The 22,483-nt window shown below is 32.7% G+C and overlaps 1 protein-coding gene across 1 annotated transcript in view; it reads left to right on the top strand.

Annotated features, from left to right (window-relative positions):
• The first annotated feature begins 9,399 nt into the window (after positions 1-9,399).
• LOC118190015 (SEC14-like protein 2) overlaps positions 9,400-22,483 on the top strand; it is a 70,353-nt gene continuing 57,269 nt past the window's right edge. The window contains exons 1-2 of the mRNA XM_085810611.1: positions 9,400-9,523; positions 22,372-22,451. Of these exons, the coding sequence (XP_085666737.1) occupies positions 22,401-22,451 (51 nt within the window). The 5' untranslated portion in view covers positions 9,400-9,523; positions 22,372-22,400. The remainder of the gene's footprint in view (positions 9,524-22,371; positions 22,452-22,483) is intronic.

The following is a 22,483-nucleotide window of genomic DNA, read 5'->3' as shown; positions in this document are numbered from 1 at the left end:
TATTCCAGAAACCCTTATGATTTATGTCTGCTGCAACAAATTGTTGGAAATTCCGTCTCCGTCTATACTCAGTTAGTGGACTTTAGAAAACTTGTTATGGCGAAGTAATAGGAACTATAGTTAATATTTAAGGAAGATAACGCAGAAATACTAATGCCGACAGCAAGTTGCATTTTAGGCAAGTTAAGTTTATTCATTTCGTTACAACATACTTAAATGAACTTCAATACGTTAGGTTCCAATAATAAATTTTAATAATGGAAAACGATATATACAGTATTGTGAAACAACAGCACCTTCGAGAATAAATTGATGCTATTACTCCTTCTTTTTATTTAGTTGAATTATTTATGACACAAAATTCTTTTGATACGTTTTGGATGTGCTCCAAAAGTGAAACTTAACAGTCATAATTTCTTTTTTAAAATGAATTTCTACATTTTCACACCCCTCCCGTAATCTGACACCTTTTCCAGTTGTTCCCCTGGGACAATTTCCTTGTCCCGGTTGTAGCTAATAATCACTCACATAGCTCAGGACCATCTGATTGACTCCACTAAACCACCTGGTTTACTGAAGGAGCAAGAATCTTCATTTGAATTTTAGTATTGGATTTTCACAACATTATTTGCCCTTTATCAAGACTAAAATATTAAATTTACTCTCAGTGACAAATCTAACCAAATTCCAGAGATCTTTAGGCATTTTAATACAGGTATTAGTATGAACTATAATCATGCCTCTAAGATTCCATTCGCTGAGAAATGGTTTTCTTATAGCTATTCAACAATAAAAGTTAATTTTTATTAAACTTTTTCTAGCAAGCTGTGCATAACTAAGTCTTCGAAATATTCTTAAAGCTTTGGAAGTGAATCTAATTTCATTGCTTTTTAGGAATATAAATAACATTTCGAATGATGCTTTCAGTGAGTTTCCTTGGATGCCTTGGTTTGTTTCCTAGCAATTTTTTGCAGCATTTCAAACTTAAATTAAATTGTAGATTTTATTTTCAATTCAATAATTCAACTATTTCCTTCTTAGATTTTTCTCTATTAAAATGATAGATTTTAAGTTTGCGCGCATCAAAAGAAATCGCAATTTCTTACAGTCAGATAAACAAAGTAGTTTTTCAACCTATAAGGTATTTCTCCCACCTTCTTGGCGTGCCTTCGTGGTGTAGTGGTTCTGCACACTGGGCCGGTGTTCCAGAGTTCCGTGGTTCAATTCCCGACGAAGGCGGCTGCTAATTCTTCATCTCTACGTCTTCCAAAAATATACCTAATGTCCCTACACGAAATATGGCACTCGAACTAAAAGGGTGATGGATGATGACTCTCCACACCCAGGATTTGGCGATTGGGTCCTCCAAAAACCCCAGTCGCCCTTTAAAAGGGGGAGTATATAAGGTGTTTCTCCCACCTTCTTGGCGTGTCTTCGTAGTGTAGTGGTTCTACACGCTGCAACGGTATTCTAGAGGTAGTGGTTCGATTTCAGGCGAAGACGGTTGCTAATTTTTCATCTCTTCTGCTTCCAAAAAAAATCCTATTTTCTCTACAAACCTTAAACGTTATTTCCAGCCATAAAATCCTTTTTCCAGATGTTTGAAAAAAAAAATCGAGAATCAACTCTTTATAACATTTGTAATGCAATACCCCAATATTTTCTGTACCTTAATTTTGTATTTAAAGGAAAGGTATCTGAACTATCTCCTTTTTTTCATTAGTGTTATCTAATATTATTTCTCACAATAGATTTAGCATGTTACTTAGATGGGAAAAAAACAATGGAAAGTGTTTAGTTTTGGAATAATAACAGAATTTTTTATCGCTAAATGTTTCAAAATTTCTTTTTATCCCAATACCTCTTTAAGCCGCTACATATACTAAATAAGCTTGGAAAATGTGAGATAAGAGTTTGGATTTTATGTGATAAATTCTTTTTGCTTCACTTGGAATATACCTCATAAAGCAACCAAGATCTGCACCTAAAAAAGAATCGAAGTTTAAGGATTTTATTAGATTTTATTTTAAGTTTACAAGGATACAACTTCATTTGTGATAACCTTTTCATTTCCTACATGGAAGGTCAAATAGAATCATTGAAACGTAATATTACATTGACTGGGACAATAAGAAAAAGACAAGACAATGTTATCTTTAGAACTTTTTCAAACGAAAATAGAAATGTTCTTCTGCATTTTCCTTGCTTCAAAATACAATTGTATCCTTGTATTTCGTCCTGGTTGGGGTGGATATTATTTTATGGGCAATGATCTAAGCTTAGTAATTCCAGGAAATTGTAGATAATTACAGTATAAATCAAAATAAAACCACAAGAGCGGTTGTTATAATACAAACATTGAAAACATTCCCTTCGGAGGGGGAAGAGAATTTCTAAATAGTGTTCTGAAAACATTCTTGAAAACAACTTTCTAAATAAAAAGCATGTGTCAAGAAGACAAGTACCAAACAATTTTGGGAAAATGTGTCAAAGTCGCTTGAAAGAACATCAGGTCTGATTGCTCAGGAATCAGCAAAACGGGTAAAACATGCCACTTACATAAAAATAAGTAAACCAAAATGAATTTGATCGTGTTAAATGTGATCGATACGCATACAGAAAACACTTTCTAAATTTGTAAACTTTGGTATAAAGTATAGGCTGGGCATAAAATCTTCCCACGTGCATCAACAAGTGAGATATTACAAACAATTTATATAAATATTTTAGATTTTCAGTTATCTTTTTAACTCTCACCATATTAGTTTGCAATCTTAAAAATTTTTATATTAACGCAATAATTTTACAACACTTGGTTTGGTTTATTTAATTATTAATTATCCTAAGGGGAGAGATGCCTTCGTCGAGGACCTTCTAAGGGAAACTGACTCGTATACACGTTACACATGAGGAAAAACACGAAAACACCCAATCAGCCGGCCCGTCCGAGGTATTCGAACCTCGGACCGAACTACCAATGATCGGCGACTTTACCGCTCGGCCGCTGGTGGGCCCCTTACAACACTTGGAGTGAAATGTTTAAGCACCAAAAGAATAGATCCTTTTGTCTCAAAGAAAAATTATTAAGTACAATGTCAAAAGCGTTAAATATAATCCCGATTTACATACACAGTGAGATCTTGGTATGTCAACACATGTAAAAATGTAAAGAACTTCCCCCTAAACATTTAAATATCGGAAATGTAATTTGATAATTATTTTTACTTTATTACAAGCACTTTTTAAATTTTTTGTTTATGGTAAATTAAGTGAATGCTTTCTATGTTACAAGAATTTATTTGTATTTATTTGTAGTAAAATTGTTCTTTACCACATAAAGTCAAGATCTCAGTCATAATTTGCTTGGGATACTTCAATGACTACAAATTGCTTCTTAATTGTTTCAAAGCTGCTTCTACGTTGCTTTGATCTGAGAAATCGGTGAATTTTATCTGTATCTTCTAAAGCAAAGTTTCTCTTTCGTTTCGGTGACCTCTTTTATTCTAGTAAATATTTCCGTGAATGAGGATATAGAACTAGGAATACAAACATCACATCTGCTACTAATAGATCATGATTAAAGTTTTTCGAAAAAAAATTTTTTTATATGCATAGTGATATAATTTTACTAAACACAAAGCCATGTACTTATGTGCTGCGTATCGTTTTTTACACAAGATCTTACGCAAATCTTAAATTGGATGAATATTTGATACTGAAGAATGTAGAACGTTTAAACCTTTTGAAGACTTAGCTGTTTTTTTAATTTCATAAAGGTTAGAATTTTAAATGCGCTTCATATGAATACATAATAAAATATGTTGGAAATATTATCGCGGGCTACAGATTCATTGATACCTTTTTAAATATTTACTTCAGACTAGCAGGAAAACGTAACTATTTATTACAAAAGTTCAGGAAACACCACAAAATAAATAGTTATATATATATATATATGAAGGAAAAGGCAGCTATTAAGCATTTTAGCGCGCAAGATTTATAATCAGTTACCAAACTCACTCATGCACAGACTAAATAATTAATAGTAGTTAACCTAACTTTCAGTGAAATTAAATCTCACGAATTAACAATTTAACCGCTAACTCATCCGAACGGAGACGGAAGTATTATACGTGTGCAGTTCTATGGCCCGATTAGCCGTCACTCACTAAAGATTTGCCTAAAAAACTGTTATTGAAGTTCGATGAGGTGAACGCTGGAAAGAATAGTAGATGAAAGGAGTGAGACCTTCGTCTCAATGGCTAATGTTGTTGCTGTGTTCATATTATATGGAATAGTGGTTGTCAGAGCGTACTCCAAAGAGAGGGTCTGAATGCAGTGATATAATTAGTAGTTTATCGGGTAATATTTCAAGTATGCAATCATGAAATAATTGAAACAAATAAGATAACAGAAGTATAAACCACCACGCTTGCTACAGGCGAAGAGGTGAAATCCAACTGTGTACAACACGAAAAAATTCAAAATATACAATCTTAGGCGAAAATGATTTTATTGCAAATGTGGTATCCTCTGCATAGCAGGTCAAGAGCTGATTGTAGTCATTTCCAATTTAGGAAAATCATTTAAATAGTGGTGCTTTATTAAATTTTAATAAAGCACCAGAACAAAAGAGAAACTTTGCGGAGCTCCTACACGGCAGTTCTTCGAGGAAGAATATGTTGAGCTTTGTTTTACTGCAAATGTGCGCTCTTCGATAGAGGATTTAAGAATTAGATAATTTCTTTGCTGAAATTCAAAGACAGCAGCTTGTAAATTATTAGCCCATTATGCCAAACGTGGTCGATAGCTTTCACAACTCTACAATCTTCAATAATTGCTTCGTTGTGTTTAATTATTTTTTAAATCCAAACTGCTTGTCTAGAAGTAGATCTAAAAAAGGCTTGAACTAACGCAGGATCAACTTTTTAAGTAATTTTCCAATTTCTGATAGAAGGCTAATCGGGCAGAATCCACCCAGGGCCGTATGATTTTTTCCAGACTTTGGGGACTGGAATATGTTCTCCTTTTTCCATGGTCAATTGAAGTATAAGTGCACTTTGTCATCACAAAGTTAACGAGCACAATGTATTCGTGCAAGGCACGAATACATTGTGCTCGTTAACTTTGTGATGACATTAATTTCCATTTCATACATTACATGGAATAACATGCTTCTCGGTAAGCATGTTGTTCCTTTCCACCCTCGCCTGGCGCTTTTCTTGAGAACAGCCTCCTGACAATAGCTTAGATTTCTCCTAGAATCGTGAGTTCGATGACGTTAGCTACAGGCGAGTTGAGTCAGTCATCAGCGTATGTGTTCATCTGCCCGGTAAAAAACTGATCAGCAGGGTTGGAATTGGAAATAAATTGTATTTCCAAGTGCTTCGCAAAAATTTCTGCTTTTTCTCTATCAGTGTGTGCTGTATGATTTTCAAAGTGAAGAGTCTCTCTGTACACTGGGTTCTCCCTTTTTTTTTTGAGAATTTCCAAAGCAAGACGATAGATATTCAAATTTCCGATTATCTCTCTCTATGTCCCTTTCTTGTGTTCCTTAGTTTGGTGCTTAATGTCTTTGCTGATTATGTTAATATTAGATTTAGTTTCCGGGTTCCAGGGGATGCGATTATGTTTCCTAAGTCGATTCTTAATTCCCATGAGCTTTCTAATCTTCCCAGGCAGTTGCGAAATGAAGGGCTGCATTATACTACAGTTATAGGCTCATTATGTGCATGCCTAATTGCATTAATAGTTGCATCAGCGCAAAGTCTGGCATGAAAGCCATCAAGCTTTGGAGGGTAATTTTTAAAACATTATGAAACAGGCGCCAATCCATGTTGGCCTTGAGCTTTGGAGATATTGGCTTTCGATTCGAATTTTTTTCAAGACTGGGAAGGAGTCCGATGAGAGTTCAATTTCCTCAAGGGTCATGGGAATGCTAGTACTGGTGAGGCAAAAGTCCAAGAGCTCTCGGAGTCATATTTATGTACGGTAACATGAGCACGGATTTGGTGCAGCATCGGATTCTGGAAGCTTCGGGAAAAATAAGTAGTCAAAGCCGCCGAGGAGAGTATTTGTTCGTATCTCGCGTTCTACTTGAGTCAGAACTGAAAACATTACAATTCTGTATACGAAATAAACATTATGTATAATAAAAAATAAATAATAAAATAATTACTCCAAAAGCTGCAAATAAGTATATAAATTCACAATATTCCAACAAAACAAACAAATAAGAAGGCAATCAAATTAACTTAAATATGCACAGAAATTTTCAATAGTAAGCTGAGGCCCATTTCAGAGAGTGTAAGAAATTCTTCTTAATCCCAGCCTGAATTCATTTAAAGATTTTTTTGGAAAATTAAATTTTTAAACCTGTTTCGCTTGGGAATTAAAAAAAGCTTTGAACTTTTAATGGTAACTTACATTAATCGTTTCAGTTGAAACGAACAGACGGAACCGTTTATGAACAGTTGAACAATTAAAGATCATTTGAAACGTTTATCAACAGTATCTTCTTTTCATACATTAAAATTTAAAGGAAAATATTTTTCATTATTTTTCTATAGATACTTCAATCATGCGTTTCGAGATAAAAGTTTATTTTCAACTATAAAAGTTTCTATAGCTGTAAATATTTCTAATGATCCATCCAACTCTATTTTTCCATACTGAACACGTGTTAAAATAAACTTCAAAATTTTTTTCACGGTTTTAAAAAGAAAACAGTAGTTTTTATAAAATTTTTAATTTTATATTAAAGGTAAATACGTAACAATGTTTTCCTTAAAATTTTTAATTTTATATTAAAGGTAAATACGTAACAATGTTTTCCTTAAAGTGACATGTTAAATCATTCAGATTTTTAAAAATATCTGACAAATAATACAGTTTTAATAGCCATACTTCACGGTGGAAAAAAATCAACGAAATTGGGGATCTGCTTACAAGTTTAATTAAAAATATAAAAGTTTCAACTTTCAACTGTAACTATTTGTATAAACTTCATTTTCTTAAGGACCACTGTACTCCTGCATGTAGCAAACTCATTAAATTTTGGTGGTTGGGATTTCATATCGATGCGAAATGCTTTTTGTGAAATTAATGATTTTTATAGCATCACAAAGCACAACACTTAAACAGGTTGGCAATTTTCTGAACTTAATTAATTAATATTTCGGCTACGACTGCTCGACGGATCATGTAGAGAGTAAAAAACGATGGGTTCATCACCATTAGCTTTAATCTTTGGGTACGTATATAGTATTTGCAACAACCATTGCTCCACTACCGTCTATATAGGCACCGATGCAATTACTCCACAGCAAACCTTCTTTTATGAAAAATTCACCAACTTCAAGATTAATATCTCCCACTCTTGTACGAGTTTCCAAAGGGTTGACAATTCAATAATTCTTTAAGAAGGAAGTCCTTCATACGCATATCTTAGATAAACTAACTAATTGTACACTGCGCAGAAAAAAAAAAGAAAAAAAAAACGGGGGGGGACAGTTTTTATATCTCCCGTTCTACTGGGCCGATTGACAAAATTCAAATTCCGTTTTTCATGTTTCGAAAGCGCGACTTAAGATATATATTAGACATATTTATAGTACTGTTCTAACATAGGTATTTTGACACAAAATCGGAATTTTCTGAAATAACATACCAATTATACTTTTTTTCATATGTCGATTCTACGACTCAAATTATGCCCAGATATTAAGTTTTGTAAAACTTAGTTCGAAATTTACGGAGAAATTCAAAAATTTATCTTGGCAAAATTTTTTCAGTTTGGCCAAAAATAATTCACTTGGCGAACTTATTAATATATGGCAACCAATTTTCCTTTCCCTTCCATTATGCCGGAGCGGCAAAAAAGGCACCTTGTTCTTAACTTTTTACATTATGTATGAGAGGAAAAAAAGGTTCTACTTGCAAATAATTTTAGCAAAGTGTTTAAACCACATATGATGTTTTATCGCTTTCAACAACTATGCCAAATTTCAAAACGCTCCAATATATAAATTCACGTATATCTCCTGAAATTTTGAATAAAATTTGTATTTTTTGCAGGTATCCTTAGAAATACGTCTACTTTAAGATGATGGTAAAACATTTATAGCTTATAATTCAATTTTTTTTTTTTTTTTTTTTGAAAAATGTATAAAAATATTTTAAAACACAATTTAAAAAAATAAATCATAAAAATGGGTGAATTTTATTTGGAAGGAACCTGAATTTCGAAATGTGAAAGGTGTGTGTATTGTGGCATTATTTAATTATGGCAAAGCACACTAGGGCTACCTGCCTAAGGGGAGGGATGCCTTTCGTGGAGGACTTTCTAAGGGAAACTGGCTCGTATACACGTTACACATGGGGAAAACAACGAAAACGCCCATTCAGCCAGCCCGTTCGCGGGATTCGAACCAGTGTTCAGCGTCTTTACCGCTCGGCCGCTTTTGGACCCGAAATGTGAAAGGAAGAATGAAATAAGCTTAATAAAAGAAGAGAGATTAATCAATGTATACCAAACTGAATTAACATTGAGGAGCTAAAATTTTGAGAGCTCATTTTTTTTTAAACTACTCGTGCGATTTTTACAAAACTTGGTAATTTGACGTAATTTGAGTCGTAGAATTGAAATATGGAAAAATATTGGTATGTTATTTCAGTAGAAATCCGATTTTGTGTCAAAATACCGATATTAGAACAATGATATGTATAAATCTGATACATATCCTAAGCCGAACTTTCGAGACATAAAAAAACGCAAGTTGAATTTAGTCAATCGACCCAGTAGATTGGGAGATATAGAACTGTCTCACCATAATTATAATCCCATAATTAATAATTATTTTATGAATGCCTCGTATGCCTAACTCACATTAGGTAGTGAGGTACGCAGCCAGCGAACGTATTAGTTTATGAGAAATCGTGCTATTACTCTCCTTGTTACATCTGCAAATGGTAAATTTGATTCCTATTCATCTGATAATTCTTTGCGTAAATGCTTACATCTTATCAGCTTTGTAATTACTAATTAACACACACAGTATCTTTCATAGAATTGTTTATGAATAAATTTGCGTTAATTATCTTTTCTCAAATTAGCCTTTGATTTTGTTCACTAAGATATTTTTTATGGAAAGAAATTGAGTTGTTTATGATTAATAACTTCTATAATTAAAAGTCTAAATATAATAAGATAAAATCAAAACATAATATCTTACAATCCGAAAAATACTACAATGAAAATAATCGTAATTTAAAGTATTAGATAATGAATTCCTGTTTTCTGTAAGAAGGAAAGATTTTTTCTCTGATAGGCATTTTCCAAAAATTATAGAATTTCCTTAATGTTTCAAGGTCGAATCATTTTCATTGTTTAATTCTGACGACTAAGATCAACCAAATATTACTTTATCAACATTTCATCCCTAGCGACAGGCATCTCAGGAACTGACAACTGAAAAGTGTAATTTACGTACTTTGGTCCTGTTTGACTGTATTATCAAAGAAGGTAAGAATTAATACTCCGTATGGAAACAGATAACTGTTACAGTTAATAATGATTTACTAATGTTCGCTTTTTAAAACTAAACAAGTAAAATTTAATATTTTTATGCACATAATTAGATTTAACTTTGTTCAGGGCCAACGTAAGCTTATTTTAGCTCAAAATCAAATAAATTTGAAACTAAAGCCCATTCTTTAAGCACTGGAGCAACAAGAAAGTTTAATAAATTCATAGTTTGATATATATAATATATATTGCTTAAATCAGTGGTTTTCAACTGGGCGAAATTTCGTAGTTTCAGGAGGAGAATATTGCAGCCTTTGATATAGCTGTTAAATATTTACTTCTATTTTATGAGGATTAAACAAAACTACTTTTATTTAAGTTTGTATCAAAGTTTTATAAACGGTGTGCTGTTTAATTTGTAAAGCACATAAAAAATAATGTATATCTAAATAAATGTATACGTATTTTTCAAGTTTTGGGAATAATCTCTTCTTCTAAAAACTTGAAAAGTGCGTATGCATTTATTTAGATAAACACTATGATAGTGGTTTATGGGTCAAAATAGGTTGAGAACCGCTGGATTAAATATTAGCAGAACTATAATTATCAGATGTAAATAATCAGGTGTAGTTAGATCCACTTATGTAAAATGCTGGATCATCTAAATATTCGACCTACCAAGTGGCCGAGTGGTAAAGTCACTAAACACTGGTAATGCTGTCCAATGCTCGAGTGGTAAAGTCACTAAACACTGGTAATGCTGTCCAATGCTCGAGTCCCGGCAAACAGGCTACTGCATAAGCGTCTTAGTGATTTTCCCCATGTGTAACGTATACACGAGCCAGTTTCCTTTAGGAAGTCTTCCACGAAAGCATCCCTCCCCTTAGGCAGATAGCTCTAGGGTGCTTCGCCGTAATTAAGTAAAACCAGATCATCAGGAAATTTATTAATTTGCATTACGATTTAGGGGCATTAAACTGTATTACCTAAGTATGCTAAATTTAAATTTTTAAAATAAATTATGTATATTTTATTTTTATAAATGGTATATTTAACTTATGTCTTACAATTAAATTAAAAAATTATCATATGCGGAAATTCAAATTAGTATATAGTGATACGTTTCATGCTTCTTTTCCTTCCATACGATTTAAGTACGTTAAACGTAATAGGGCATAAAATATTTTTACTTTTCCTGGTAGGTTTACAGCCCGTTTCCATTACTGCGGTACGTATGCGTTTGTCCAATCAGCGAACGAACTAACTTTGAGTGACACTGTGGTACACTGCCGGAAGGCGGACTGCATAGAGTTAAACCATGTTCAATTTCTATCAGTATGTCTGCAAAAGCGTTACGAGTAACGTGTTAAAAGTGGAGCAATCAGGCGCTGTCAACAAAAAATAATGGCGACAGGAGCAACAATGAAAGCTGGATCAAGGAAAGAATGATTTTCTAAAAAAACACTTCTTTATGAATTACAGAAACTTGGATATAATAGCGAGAAATCTGAGCATTAAAAAAAACTGCAATCTATTGAATCTAATTAAAAAAGGAGGGGGGCCAACTACAACTACGATACTTGTTCACGTAGGGCAGTGATAACTGTCAGGAAATTTAGGCATTAAAAAGTACGGTTGGTTTTGTTTATTTAATTATAGCAAAGCACACTAGGGCTATCTGCCTAAAGGGAGGGAGGACTTTCTAAGGGAAACTGCCTCGTATACACGTTACACACGAGGAAAACCATGAAAACATCCATACAGCTAGTCCGTTCGCGGGACTCGAACCTCGGACCGAACTACAGTGTTCAGCGACCTTACCGCTCGGCCGCTGTTGGGCCTATCAAAACGTATGATTCAAATCGTTGAATTAGCAAAAGTTTCTTTGAAAATTATTTTCTAGTACATCTGCATACACATTTACTTTTAATGAAAATGAATGTCTGAGTATCTCAAACTGCTATAGGAATTCTGATAAGGCATTAGCAGATTTTCTTATCTTTTGAAACAGGTAAAAAGTTAATAACATGATTTAGATATTAAATTTTATAGCATTTTTAGCATTAAAATATGCTAAATTTGTATTTCTCTATTTATAAATATACTTTTATAGTTAATACATATTTGTAAGCACATCTTTTATTTTGAATATATTTTTAGCAGTCAGTCTAACTTCAATCAAACACCGCTCTGAAAAAATGTTTTCTTTGGAAATGCCCTAGAAGCTCAAAACTAAACTCTGATGAAATTTTTAGGCGATAGCACAATGAGATAGCACCAAAAAATTAGTTTAAAAACTCATTAATATGATCTTACAGGTATGCCAAATTTGGTAGCTAAAGTCTTTTTGTGACAAAAGCGTGGAGGTGAATGTGGTAGTGCTGCTTCACTTACTGGGTCGTGAATTCGAATCCTGTGCTCTGTTTTCGATCCTGTCTGAAACTTTCTTAGCTTTGTGTTCCAATTTGATCTATATTTGTGTTTCGTAATTTATTTATATTATTATATGTATTAAATCTAATATATTATTTATATTTATTTATTTTAATTTTTAATTTTCTCTGCAAGAATTTATTTTTAGAGTTACAACAATAAATTAAAGCCTACTGCCTGAATAGATACATATGTTTTCGTTTTCCTTTTATGTGAATGTACAATGACTTTGGGATGTTTTATTTATATAGTAGAGAATGGATTTCTATATCACTTCAAAATACTCACCAAATATCACTTCAAAATACTTACCAAAATTTATTATGAAGAGATGTTCTTTAATATATATAAAAGGAAACAAAAGTTTATCTATATACCTTTTTCATTAAAAGAGATATGAATTTAAAGTTTATAATTTGGAAATAATATTTTGTGTATTATTCATAAAATGTAACTGCGCATAGAGCATTTTAAATCATATAAAACGAGGTTTCTAATAAATTATCCAGTATTACACTAAAGAAATTGATGATAAAATTTCATGTTACATTTTATCTATGTTTCCTCAAAATTTAGGTTTATTTTAAAAATATAGAATCCCACATGGCAGTCGGTTGTATATAGTGAAAAACACTGCTAATTCTGTGCAAATATTGCTAACCTTTAGCTACAGTTGCTCTGTATTTCAAAACCACCGGCTAGTTTTACATGTGTTTAACATTTTTATTTGTTTTGCCCTAACAGTACATTTTAGTTTTATTTCATAAATAGTTATAGCTTTTGAAATGCAGGGACATTTTTAAAAACTGCCTAAGCTTCTATGAAATTAGATATGTTCATAATGTGCATTATAACCTTACTAATCTAAAACTTGGTAACACGCTTCACTTTCACAGTTGATAAGCAGAAATAAAAATTCCCAATCAAATTGAATTTAAGTATTTTACAAATGCCCGAATTTCGTAAGATAAATACAGACATATCTGATGGCAATAAAATGCAACTAATCACTGAACTCCCGCAAGCGCGAATCTAAAGCAGTAGTATAAACGGTCGTCCATTCTAAATGCGTTTTCCCTAATGACTCTATCCGTTCGAAACACGTTAACGGAAACGGAGCTTTACATGTACAGTTTCAGTGTATGAAAAGTATGCTTACATTCTGAGTAGCATTTTACACCTGGACTTTGTTTTCCTCCGAACGTGTAGTTTTGATAGCATGCCCATATGACAAAATATTACATGCACATAATTTTCCGTGGAACGTTCCGTTGTATCTTCTAAAAAAGACAATAGAATATTTCGTTATCCGAAAGATCATTAAGGGAAAGCAGATGCCATATTATATTTATTTACATATTATTGCTACTATTATCTCCCCTTGAATTTATTCTTTACATGCCATACAGCAGACAAATTGCTTTCCTCGTAGATTTCACTGTCTTAGCAACTTCTGTTTATTGTTCTTTTACCAATAACGCACAAGGAAATTCCCTCTAAACAGAAATTATTGAGATAATACTTCAGCCAATTATCTGTAGGTGTTTTGTCTTTCTTTTCCGGAATATAAGTTATGATGAATAAAGCAAACAGATTTCTATTACGTACTCTAAAGGGATGATATCTGATTTCCTTTACTAAAATATGTATATGTTATAGTATTTTATTATTCAAAGAGAGTCATATTTTCGTTATCATTGTACTTAAAAGAGACTGACTGTAAACTCATAATATGTTTGCCTGATTTTATAGTAACACTTTCCGAACAGTGAAATGACTTATTACGGAAAAAAGTTTAAGACAAATATATGATTTTCAATAACGCGAATTTAGAAGAAAATAAAGCTACCTTACTTTAGCCATAATTAAAGCTAAAATGCAAATAGAAGGAAAAGGCAATATTGAATTTAAAAGGTATTTCTCCTGTCTTCTTAGCATGCCTTCGTGGTGTGGTGGTGTGCACACGCTGGGTGCGTAAGTCCGTAGTTCGATTCCTGGCGAAGGCGTTGCTCATTCTTCACTTCTCTTGCTTCCAAAAAAAAATCCTAATGTCTCTACGTTGGGCGCATATTCCAGAGGTCCGTGGTTTGATTCTCGGCGAAGGCGTTGCTCATTTTTCATCATTTCTGCTTCCAAAAAATACCTAATGTCTGTACAAATTTGTATACTACTAATGTACTACAATAAAACAAATTCCAAATTTCAAATTTGGGCTTCTAGATGCCCATATTCGCAGGAGGATTACGTTATTCAAAATTGGATGGTTCTAGGTACCGTTGTTTTATCACAATGCGAGAAACATACATACATTTATGCATATTCTTCATTGTTTAATTTATTTCAGTATAATACAGGGCGATAATATTTGGTGGCAACAACTTGAAAAGTCGAACAACGCTTGTAGTGAATCAACGCAAAATGCCAAAACGAAATTAATAGTCCTTCTGTGCAAATTGCCCGTTTTGAACTAAAAATTACTATACCTATACTAACTTTTTACTATACTATACTTACTTACTATACTAATTACTATACTAACTTTTTACTATACTATACTTACTTACTATACTAATTACTATACTAACTTTTTATACGCTCCTCCGACACCTAATCCTTTATTTAGGGAAACTGTATATACTCGCTATAAAAAATACAGAGGCTGTGTGTTCATTTTTTATACGATTTTCATTGTATTTACAGAAATATTTTCCTAAACGTTTTGTATTTTAAACATTCTGTTTGAGAATATTTATTCTTTACTATCTTCGTACAGCGTAAATTTGAAAACAATAAAGCTTCTTATAGTTTCGGAAGAAGTATTTTATCCGATTCCTTTTGATCAATTTTCCAAAATCCAAGGAGGATTGCAGATCGACGTCTGGAGAATCCATTTTTTTTTAAAGTCGAAAAACTCAAATATCCATGAGTGATATAAAAGGAGATTTAATAGGGATGCGAGTGAAAGATATGACCTTGATTCCCGTTACCTGTTCCATTTTTTCCCATGAAATTCACAGTGGATTTTGAAGTGTGGTTGCTTGCTTTGTCTTGATGCAGTTTTAACGACTGATGGCACTGTGGGTAAAGAGAATGCATATCATATTTGAAAATAGGATATTAAAATATGTTTCGGATAATATGTGGAGTTGATATTAACACTTTTGTCTACTCTCTTTATTTTTAATTTGCCATTATATGAAAAACCAGCAATAATCATAAATCTCCCTTTGACACATTTTCTTTAGATATTAGGAACCATGCTTTGAAAATATTTCTCCTCTTTGATTCAAATAAATGGATCTCTTTTTATTGAAGTCATTTAAATACATCCAGTATTCACGTAATGTGGCAATAATTTTCCATTTTTGTCCGGCTAAATGTTTCTAAATGACATTATAAGGAATTCTGCAGCTCATTCTGCGTTCGGTAATATGTCATGGAGAAAGACGATTCACATTATGTTCTTTCGCCTTTTTTAATATTAAAGTCAGCATTAATCACTTTGTTCACATTTGACATTGAGCATTTTAATAATTTTGTAATCGTTCAGTGACTTAACGTTTTTTTTAACATTAAAGATCTTACCTTTGCAACATTTGAAACATTCCGTTGTTCCTTGGGTGTGTATTTCGAATAATATTTACACTTGAATCCAAACTTTGACATAACTTTCCTTTCTTGTTGATAATATTTCCTGTCATAGCTTTAGACATCAACAAACAATGGCTTTCACACCTTTTTTTAGTAACTAGATACGAACAACATTTTTCGGAAAGAGCATAAGCATAGCCTACCACTCATTGTTTCTTTAAAAGCTCCATTTTGCATGAAAAGAAAATTGTCAAGTAGCAGATGATAATTTATTCTTTCAAAAATATAGCTACGCCATAATTACATTTACGCAAGTAATTTACATAATTTTTATGCATTACATAAAAAAATTTCCATGAAGAACCTTTTTGTTTTTTGTGATTTACAGTTTAAGTATTGTTGGTTTAAGATGTGCTTTATACCTAGTTTATAGAATTTTCTATTTTCCTTAAAAATTATAACAGGTATAATATCCTAGCTATCAGCCTTTACTTGTTGGCCTCCTCGTATTCTTATCCAGATGGTTTTTTCTACATTAGCAGCTGAAGGGTTTAATTTCAAAAGCCATAACATTTTCTCCGCTAGCTTTGTTTAGCAGAACGTCGAGCTACTTCAATATTTTGAGACTTCATCGACTGCAAGATATTTTCCCAATATTTTTCCCCCAAGAACATTTTCTTCCCAATATTTCATTTCAACATCGACGTACCGTTTTGCTTTTCTCTTTTTATCATTGGCATTTTCTGTTTCAGATATGCTGCTTCACCTTCTATATACCCAACACTCTTAGTTCCGTTTTTGATTGGACCTGCAACAGTTATTATCTCCAGTTCTTCACTCGAATTACACAGTTCTACTTCCTTATTGCCTAATTCATTGAACCTGTATCCTCATCCTCGGATCTGCATTTGTAATTCCTGACTAAGTGGCAACTGGCACGTAGGTTCTTAAAACTACTTTAAGCTTAGAGCTAAATAATAGTTTCACATAGACTGCGATTTGTTTCAGAATGATGTGCTCTACTTTTTGTAAACTGAACGGATTTAATTACTTCTAAATCCTTTGTTGCATAGAATTTTACAAGCCAAATGAATAGCATCTTTTCAATGACATGGCTTGCTCTTTCAACACAGCCTCGTGATTAATTATAGCTTGGCTTTCCAATGAACATTTTTGATTTCATTTCATATTTCAGAAACTTCTTTACTCCTATTTTTTAGCAAATTTACGGCGATTTCCTTTTTTCAAGATGCACGGTGCTCCAAATAATGTGAATATATCCAACAGTGCAACGTTCGCGGATCGTTTTGTTTTTAACGCCCTCACCTGAGTACGTTTCGTTACATTGTCTTGATAAATCATTATAAAGTCTCCATGACTGCATGTCAATGAGATCAACATGAAACCTCGAATGCAATTCGCTGATTTTAATTGGTTTAACAAGACCGTTTCTTAAACGCTTTGCTTCTTTTCATAGATTTCACAAAGGTTTAAATATATTATTACAATTTCAATTGTTATGTTCTTATACTTTGTATTAAATGTTTTCATCATACCGTTCCGCTCACCATGACATCTGCAATATAAACCTCTTGAATTATTTAAAGATCTACCTCTTTGAAAGTAACAAATAACTGGGTCTTTTACATTTTTAACTGAAAGATAAATTTTTCAACATTACCAATTTTTGCAATATCATAGCTTGATAATTATTGATAATTTTCTCGTGTTTCCATGTTAATAATCTTCTGTCAGCAGTTTTCTCGATGCTATTTTTATCCTTTGAAAAAAATGACTCTTCTCCTGTAAATAATTGGTGATTTTTTCTTTTTTCGATTCGCGAGTGTCCAAATGATAGTTAAAATGTGATTTCTTAACTGTTAAATCATCATTCGTTTATTTTACTCACAAAAAAATTTTAAAAATTTGAGAAAAATTTGTAGAAATTTCAGATTTATGCGCTCGCTTGCAACTGACAACAAAAGTAACATTTAATTGGCCTTATACAGAAAGTAGACCAATAGCAGCTGTTGAATGGAAGTATTTATGAAATGTTCCTGAAAGATGCGGTCACCTCCATCTAAAAGAAACAATCAACTGATTTCGTCTAGCTCTTGCCAAGCAACAAAACCAAATTGGAGCGTTCGCAACATCTATCATACATTTGCACAAGTGTGAACCGCTAATGTGGAAAAAACCATATGCGTAATTGCAAATCTTATGCGGAACGCATTGAAAATTATTACACTTACCGTTAACTGTTGGAAATTGTAAATCACAATTGGCTCATGTGATAAATTTGTATAAATTATTTACTTTAACCCGTTTATTTATTCATTATTGCAATCGCATTGACCCTAGCATTGCATACTTTTTAATACATTGTATACTTTTTACTATATCTTGTATACTTTTTAACGTGAATGTAATTCATTTTACTTTGTTATAGGAGTAGACACAAGCTTGGACTATATAAGTAGCACAATTAGAACTGGGGATACAGGCTGTTAAAATTTAACCCCTCTTGGTAATCTTTAGTGACTTCTCACCAATTTATAACCATTTGGAAGTTGGAAGTTTCTGTAAGCATTTCTGGCAGCTTCTACACATTTTCTAGAATTTAAATACCAACAATGGTAGAGTGGATTAGGCTGTGGAACATTAGTATTTTGACTTAAATTCAAATATCAGGAAGAAGGGTGGCCGCGCAAGTGTTTTCGTGGACATTTCCATGCGTACCGCTAATACCAGCTAAGTGAACTTCGACATGATCAAATAACGATTCAAAGTGTAACACAGATTTTTACATTTAGAAAGTGCATTGATGGATATAAAAAATTCTTGTCACTACCATTTCTGATTGAAATATAACCAGAATCGGCCTGAACAGTTCGAGAACGAGAATCCATTACGATCAGAGAACATTAGAATGATTTCTTTCGATTTAGTGTACGCTACCTTTAATTGGTTTCTTCATGTGTAAAATTTATTATGCATGGAATTTGCAGTTTTCTTCTTCATATATCTGCCAAATTATTCATACAGGGAATGTACACTGCGGGAAGAAAAAGGGAGACGGTTCTATATCTCCCATTCTACTGGGCCGATTGTCGAAATTCAAATTGTGTTTTTCATATCTCAAAAGCGCGATTTAGGATATATATTAGATTTATATATAACACTGCTTTAATATAGGTATTTTGACACAAAACCGGACTTTTTCTGAAATGACATGCGAAGTTTTTCCCCATTTCGATTCTACTATTTACATTATGCCTAAATATTAAATTTTGTAAAATTTGGTGCGAAATTTATGGAGAAATTTAAAAATTTATCTTTGCGCAGTTTTTTCAGTTTGCGCCAAGAATAATTCACATGGCGAACTTCTTAATTTATAGTAACGTATTTTACTTGCTTTTTTTTTTCCATTGTAAAACGAGTGGAAAAAGCCATCGTTCATTATTTCAAATAATTTTAACAAAGTTCGTAAACTACATTTGGCGTTATTATCGCTTATAACAAATATGTCATATTTCAAAACGCGCCAATATGTAAATTCATGTATATCTTAGGAAATTTTGAATAAAAAAGTATAATTTTTTGCAGGTGTACTTAGAAATACATCTACTTTAAGATGATGGTGAAAGTTTTATAGGTCATAATTCAAATTTTTTTGAAACATTTATAAAAATTATTTAAAATTTCAAATCTAAAAAAAATTATAAAAAATGGGTGAATTTTATTTGGAATGAACCTGAATTTCGAAATGTGAAAGGAAGAATCAAGATTAATAAAAAAGAGAGATAAATAAATATATACCAAACTCAATTAACATTGAGGATCTAAAATTTTGAGAGCTAATTTTTTAGAAACTAACTACTCGGGCGATTTTTACTAAAACTTGGTAGTTTAAAGTAATTTGAGTCGTAGAATGGAAATATGGAAAAAAATGGTATGCTGTTTCAGAAAAAGTCCGATTTTGTGTCAAAATAACTATATTAGTGCAATGCTATGTATAAATATAATACATATCCTAATACATCTAATACATATCCTAAGTCGCGCTTTCGAGACATGAAAAGCGCAATTTGAATTCTCCAATTGCTGAAGTAGAACAGGAAATATAGACCTGTCCTTTTTTTTTGCGCAGTGTCCATTCTTTAGCATTCAGTAACTGATATTAAAACTGAGATCTACCCCAAGAGAATCAGTTGCAATAAAAGTAGAAGTTACTTGATAGCGGTAATGGTTATGAACAGAAGCGCGCGGAGAAGCAGCAGCTACTTCGCTACATACGTATTAATTTATATACCACACTGAAATTTAGAAAAAAAAATCAAGTTGTACAGATTTATTTGGTATGCGCCTCATAAGTAGCAATAATAATAATAATAAACTTGGCGCTGTCACTCAGTGAGAAGGAAGGAATTGCATTGACTGCATTGTATTAGGCTTGTGTGTCAAGCGAAGTTATATACAATGGAAAGTTATGGACCAGAGCAATTTTTAGGAGAAAACTGTAACCGATAAATATTATAGCAATTTGAAGTGATTTATTTTGTAAATAATGGCATCGCGATACTCAAAATTGCGAGTTGTTAACTTTTATGTTGCGACGTGTTAACAGGAAATTTGTATCGTGTTTAAACGGCCTTTAAGGAACAGTTAAAGAAACCATTTAAGAACACAAAATTTCACTATGGAAGATTTGCTATTCTAGTAAATTAATAATTCGTTTTTGATCACAACAGTGGAGAGTAAAGCTTCAGTCAGAAGGCTAGCAGACAAGTAAGTTCACTAATTACTTATAGTAAAAGAAGTTTAACTTTTTGAATTAATTCTTTTAATTACAACTTGATTTTAAAGGACATGACGAAATCACAAAACAAGGAGGTTTAATACGGTTTGAATAATTTCTTAAATCATTTAGCATAAAATTAGTCAATACACAAAAATATCACTGATTAAGGTACTACTTGCAGGATAACAATTTTTCAACTAATTAAGAATCATTGAAATTTAAAAAGGCCTACAGTTGCTGAAATTGTGCACTAACAGTGCTACTTTTCGTCTCTAGTTTAAGGGAAGGAAAAGAATATGAGCACTACTAATAGGAAGTTTTAAGGAGAAAAACATTTAATAGAAAGAGTAGGAAATATATTTGTAAATAATTATTGTAAAAGACTCGTGGTTTGAATTTTGATGAACACACATTTATTTTCTCACAGTTCTGCCTATGGAACAAAGCTGGTTGGTTTAAGAACTGAAAATGTGGCGGATGATATTTGATTCCAAATATTTCTAATCTTCTCCTAGATTTAATCGACTGGATCTCGTTCTGTTATCAGTCATTCTTTAGGGGCACAATGCAAAGAATCTTTCCATTCTGCCATGAGTGTTGCGCATGATTAAAACATCGATCTAGCAAGTGGAAAATATGTAGGTCGAATCCCGGTGACGATAACACTGATTTTCATATTTACCGCCTTGAAAAAAATCTAAAGGCCTCTGCATATCTGTAAATCAAAGAAATCGCAGCTTTAAGTACCATCCTGTAATTTGTTCTGCTCCAAGCTAACTGCCTCTACTTCTGTTAAAGTTACAGGGGATTTCATTACGTTCTTTATATTATCTTGGTAGTTGCTATCAACCATGCAAAAATACTCCATTTATATGAAGAAGTGTCGCGCATGCTATTAGTAGAAATAGCTATTGTATAGTCTTGGATCCTGATTCGAATCCCGAAGAAGGCATGGTGAAGAGTGCCTTTGCAGCATGCGGGTGTTTAAAATGCTGTTGAGCCGAATGTCTCCTCAAAGGTTTGTGCCAATGTAAGATCAGTAACTGACCATCGGATCCCATTCCTCTATCTGTTCCCAACAATGTTCTTTATCAAAATTGCAATCAAATTTCGTCTTCCTCTCGTTTGTAAATCGTCGTCTCTTGGCATACACCCCGGGCAACTTTATCCATGATGAGACAACTAAATGATAAATGGGTTTGAGCCATTTCCTACGAATGCTTTAAGTAAGCTTCCGGCTAACTAAAACAAGTTTCCCTTTCTAGAAATACTACCACAATGTTTGAAGAGGTAAACTTTATCTTGATAAGTGTACCTTTTCCTCTTTATGACATATCGTATTCAGTGTTTTATAAGAATATAAAGGTTTTCAAATAGTTTCTAGTTTGTTAGATATCTTGTAAAATATAAAAAATTAGCTATTCGTTACTTGCGTTTCCAGTAGTTTGGCTTACTTGATTACGATAAAGTACTTGAGAGTTATCTGCCTACGGGGATGGATGCTCTCGTGGAGGACTTTTTAACCTTTTAACTGTCATGCCCGAGATAATCTCGGGCACAGCACTGGTGTTCGAAAATGTCACGCCCGAGTATTACTCGGGGTAATTTTTTTTTTTTTTTTTTTTTTTTTTGAGTGCATCGTATTGTTATACCCGAATATATATAGGGAGATGTTTATTTCGGCTTCATTTCTTTGTCAAACCCGACTGCATCTCGCGAAAAGTTTGACAATTTGTGTACCCAAATCATCAAAATAACTTGACAGTTAAAGGGTTAAGTGAAAATGACTCGTATGCACGAAAACCACGAAATTGGCCTTTGGAAACCCGAATCGAACTAACAGTGTTCAGCGACACTATCGCTTGCCTGCTGGTGGGCTTAGTTTTCAATGGATTAAAAAAATAAAAGGACAGTGAATAAAACGGCCACTACGTTGGCAAAAATTCCTAATTAATAAATATATTTTTTAGCAGAATATGATTCTAAAAATTTAAATAATCTTATATGAGCTTCCTTTCAGATATCTCAAGTTGCTGAGTAAAAACAGAAATGACAGCTACGGAAGAAGAAACAAGTGCTGAAAATAAAGCTATAGAAGAGGCAAGTAATACAAAGATTATTTTGATAGAAAT

The sequence above is a fragment of the Stegodyphus dumicola genome, chromosome 2, assembly GCF_044657685.1.
Source record: "Stegodyphus dumicola isolate Sdum_Otavi_A_Nest chromosome 2, ASM4465768v1".
Classification (NCBI taxonomy): domain Eukaryota; kingdom Metazoa; phylum Arthropoda; class Arachnida; order Araneae; family Eresidae; genus Stegodyphus; species Stegodyphus dumicola.
This window is presented reverse-complemented; position numbering and strand designations above follow the sequence as displayed.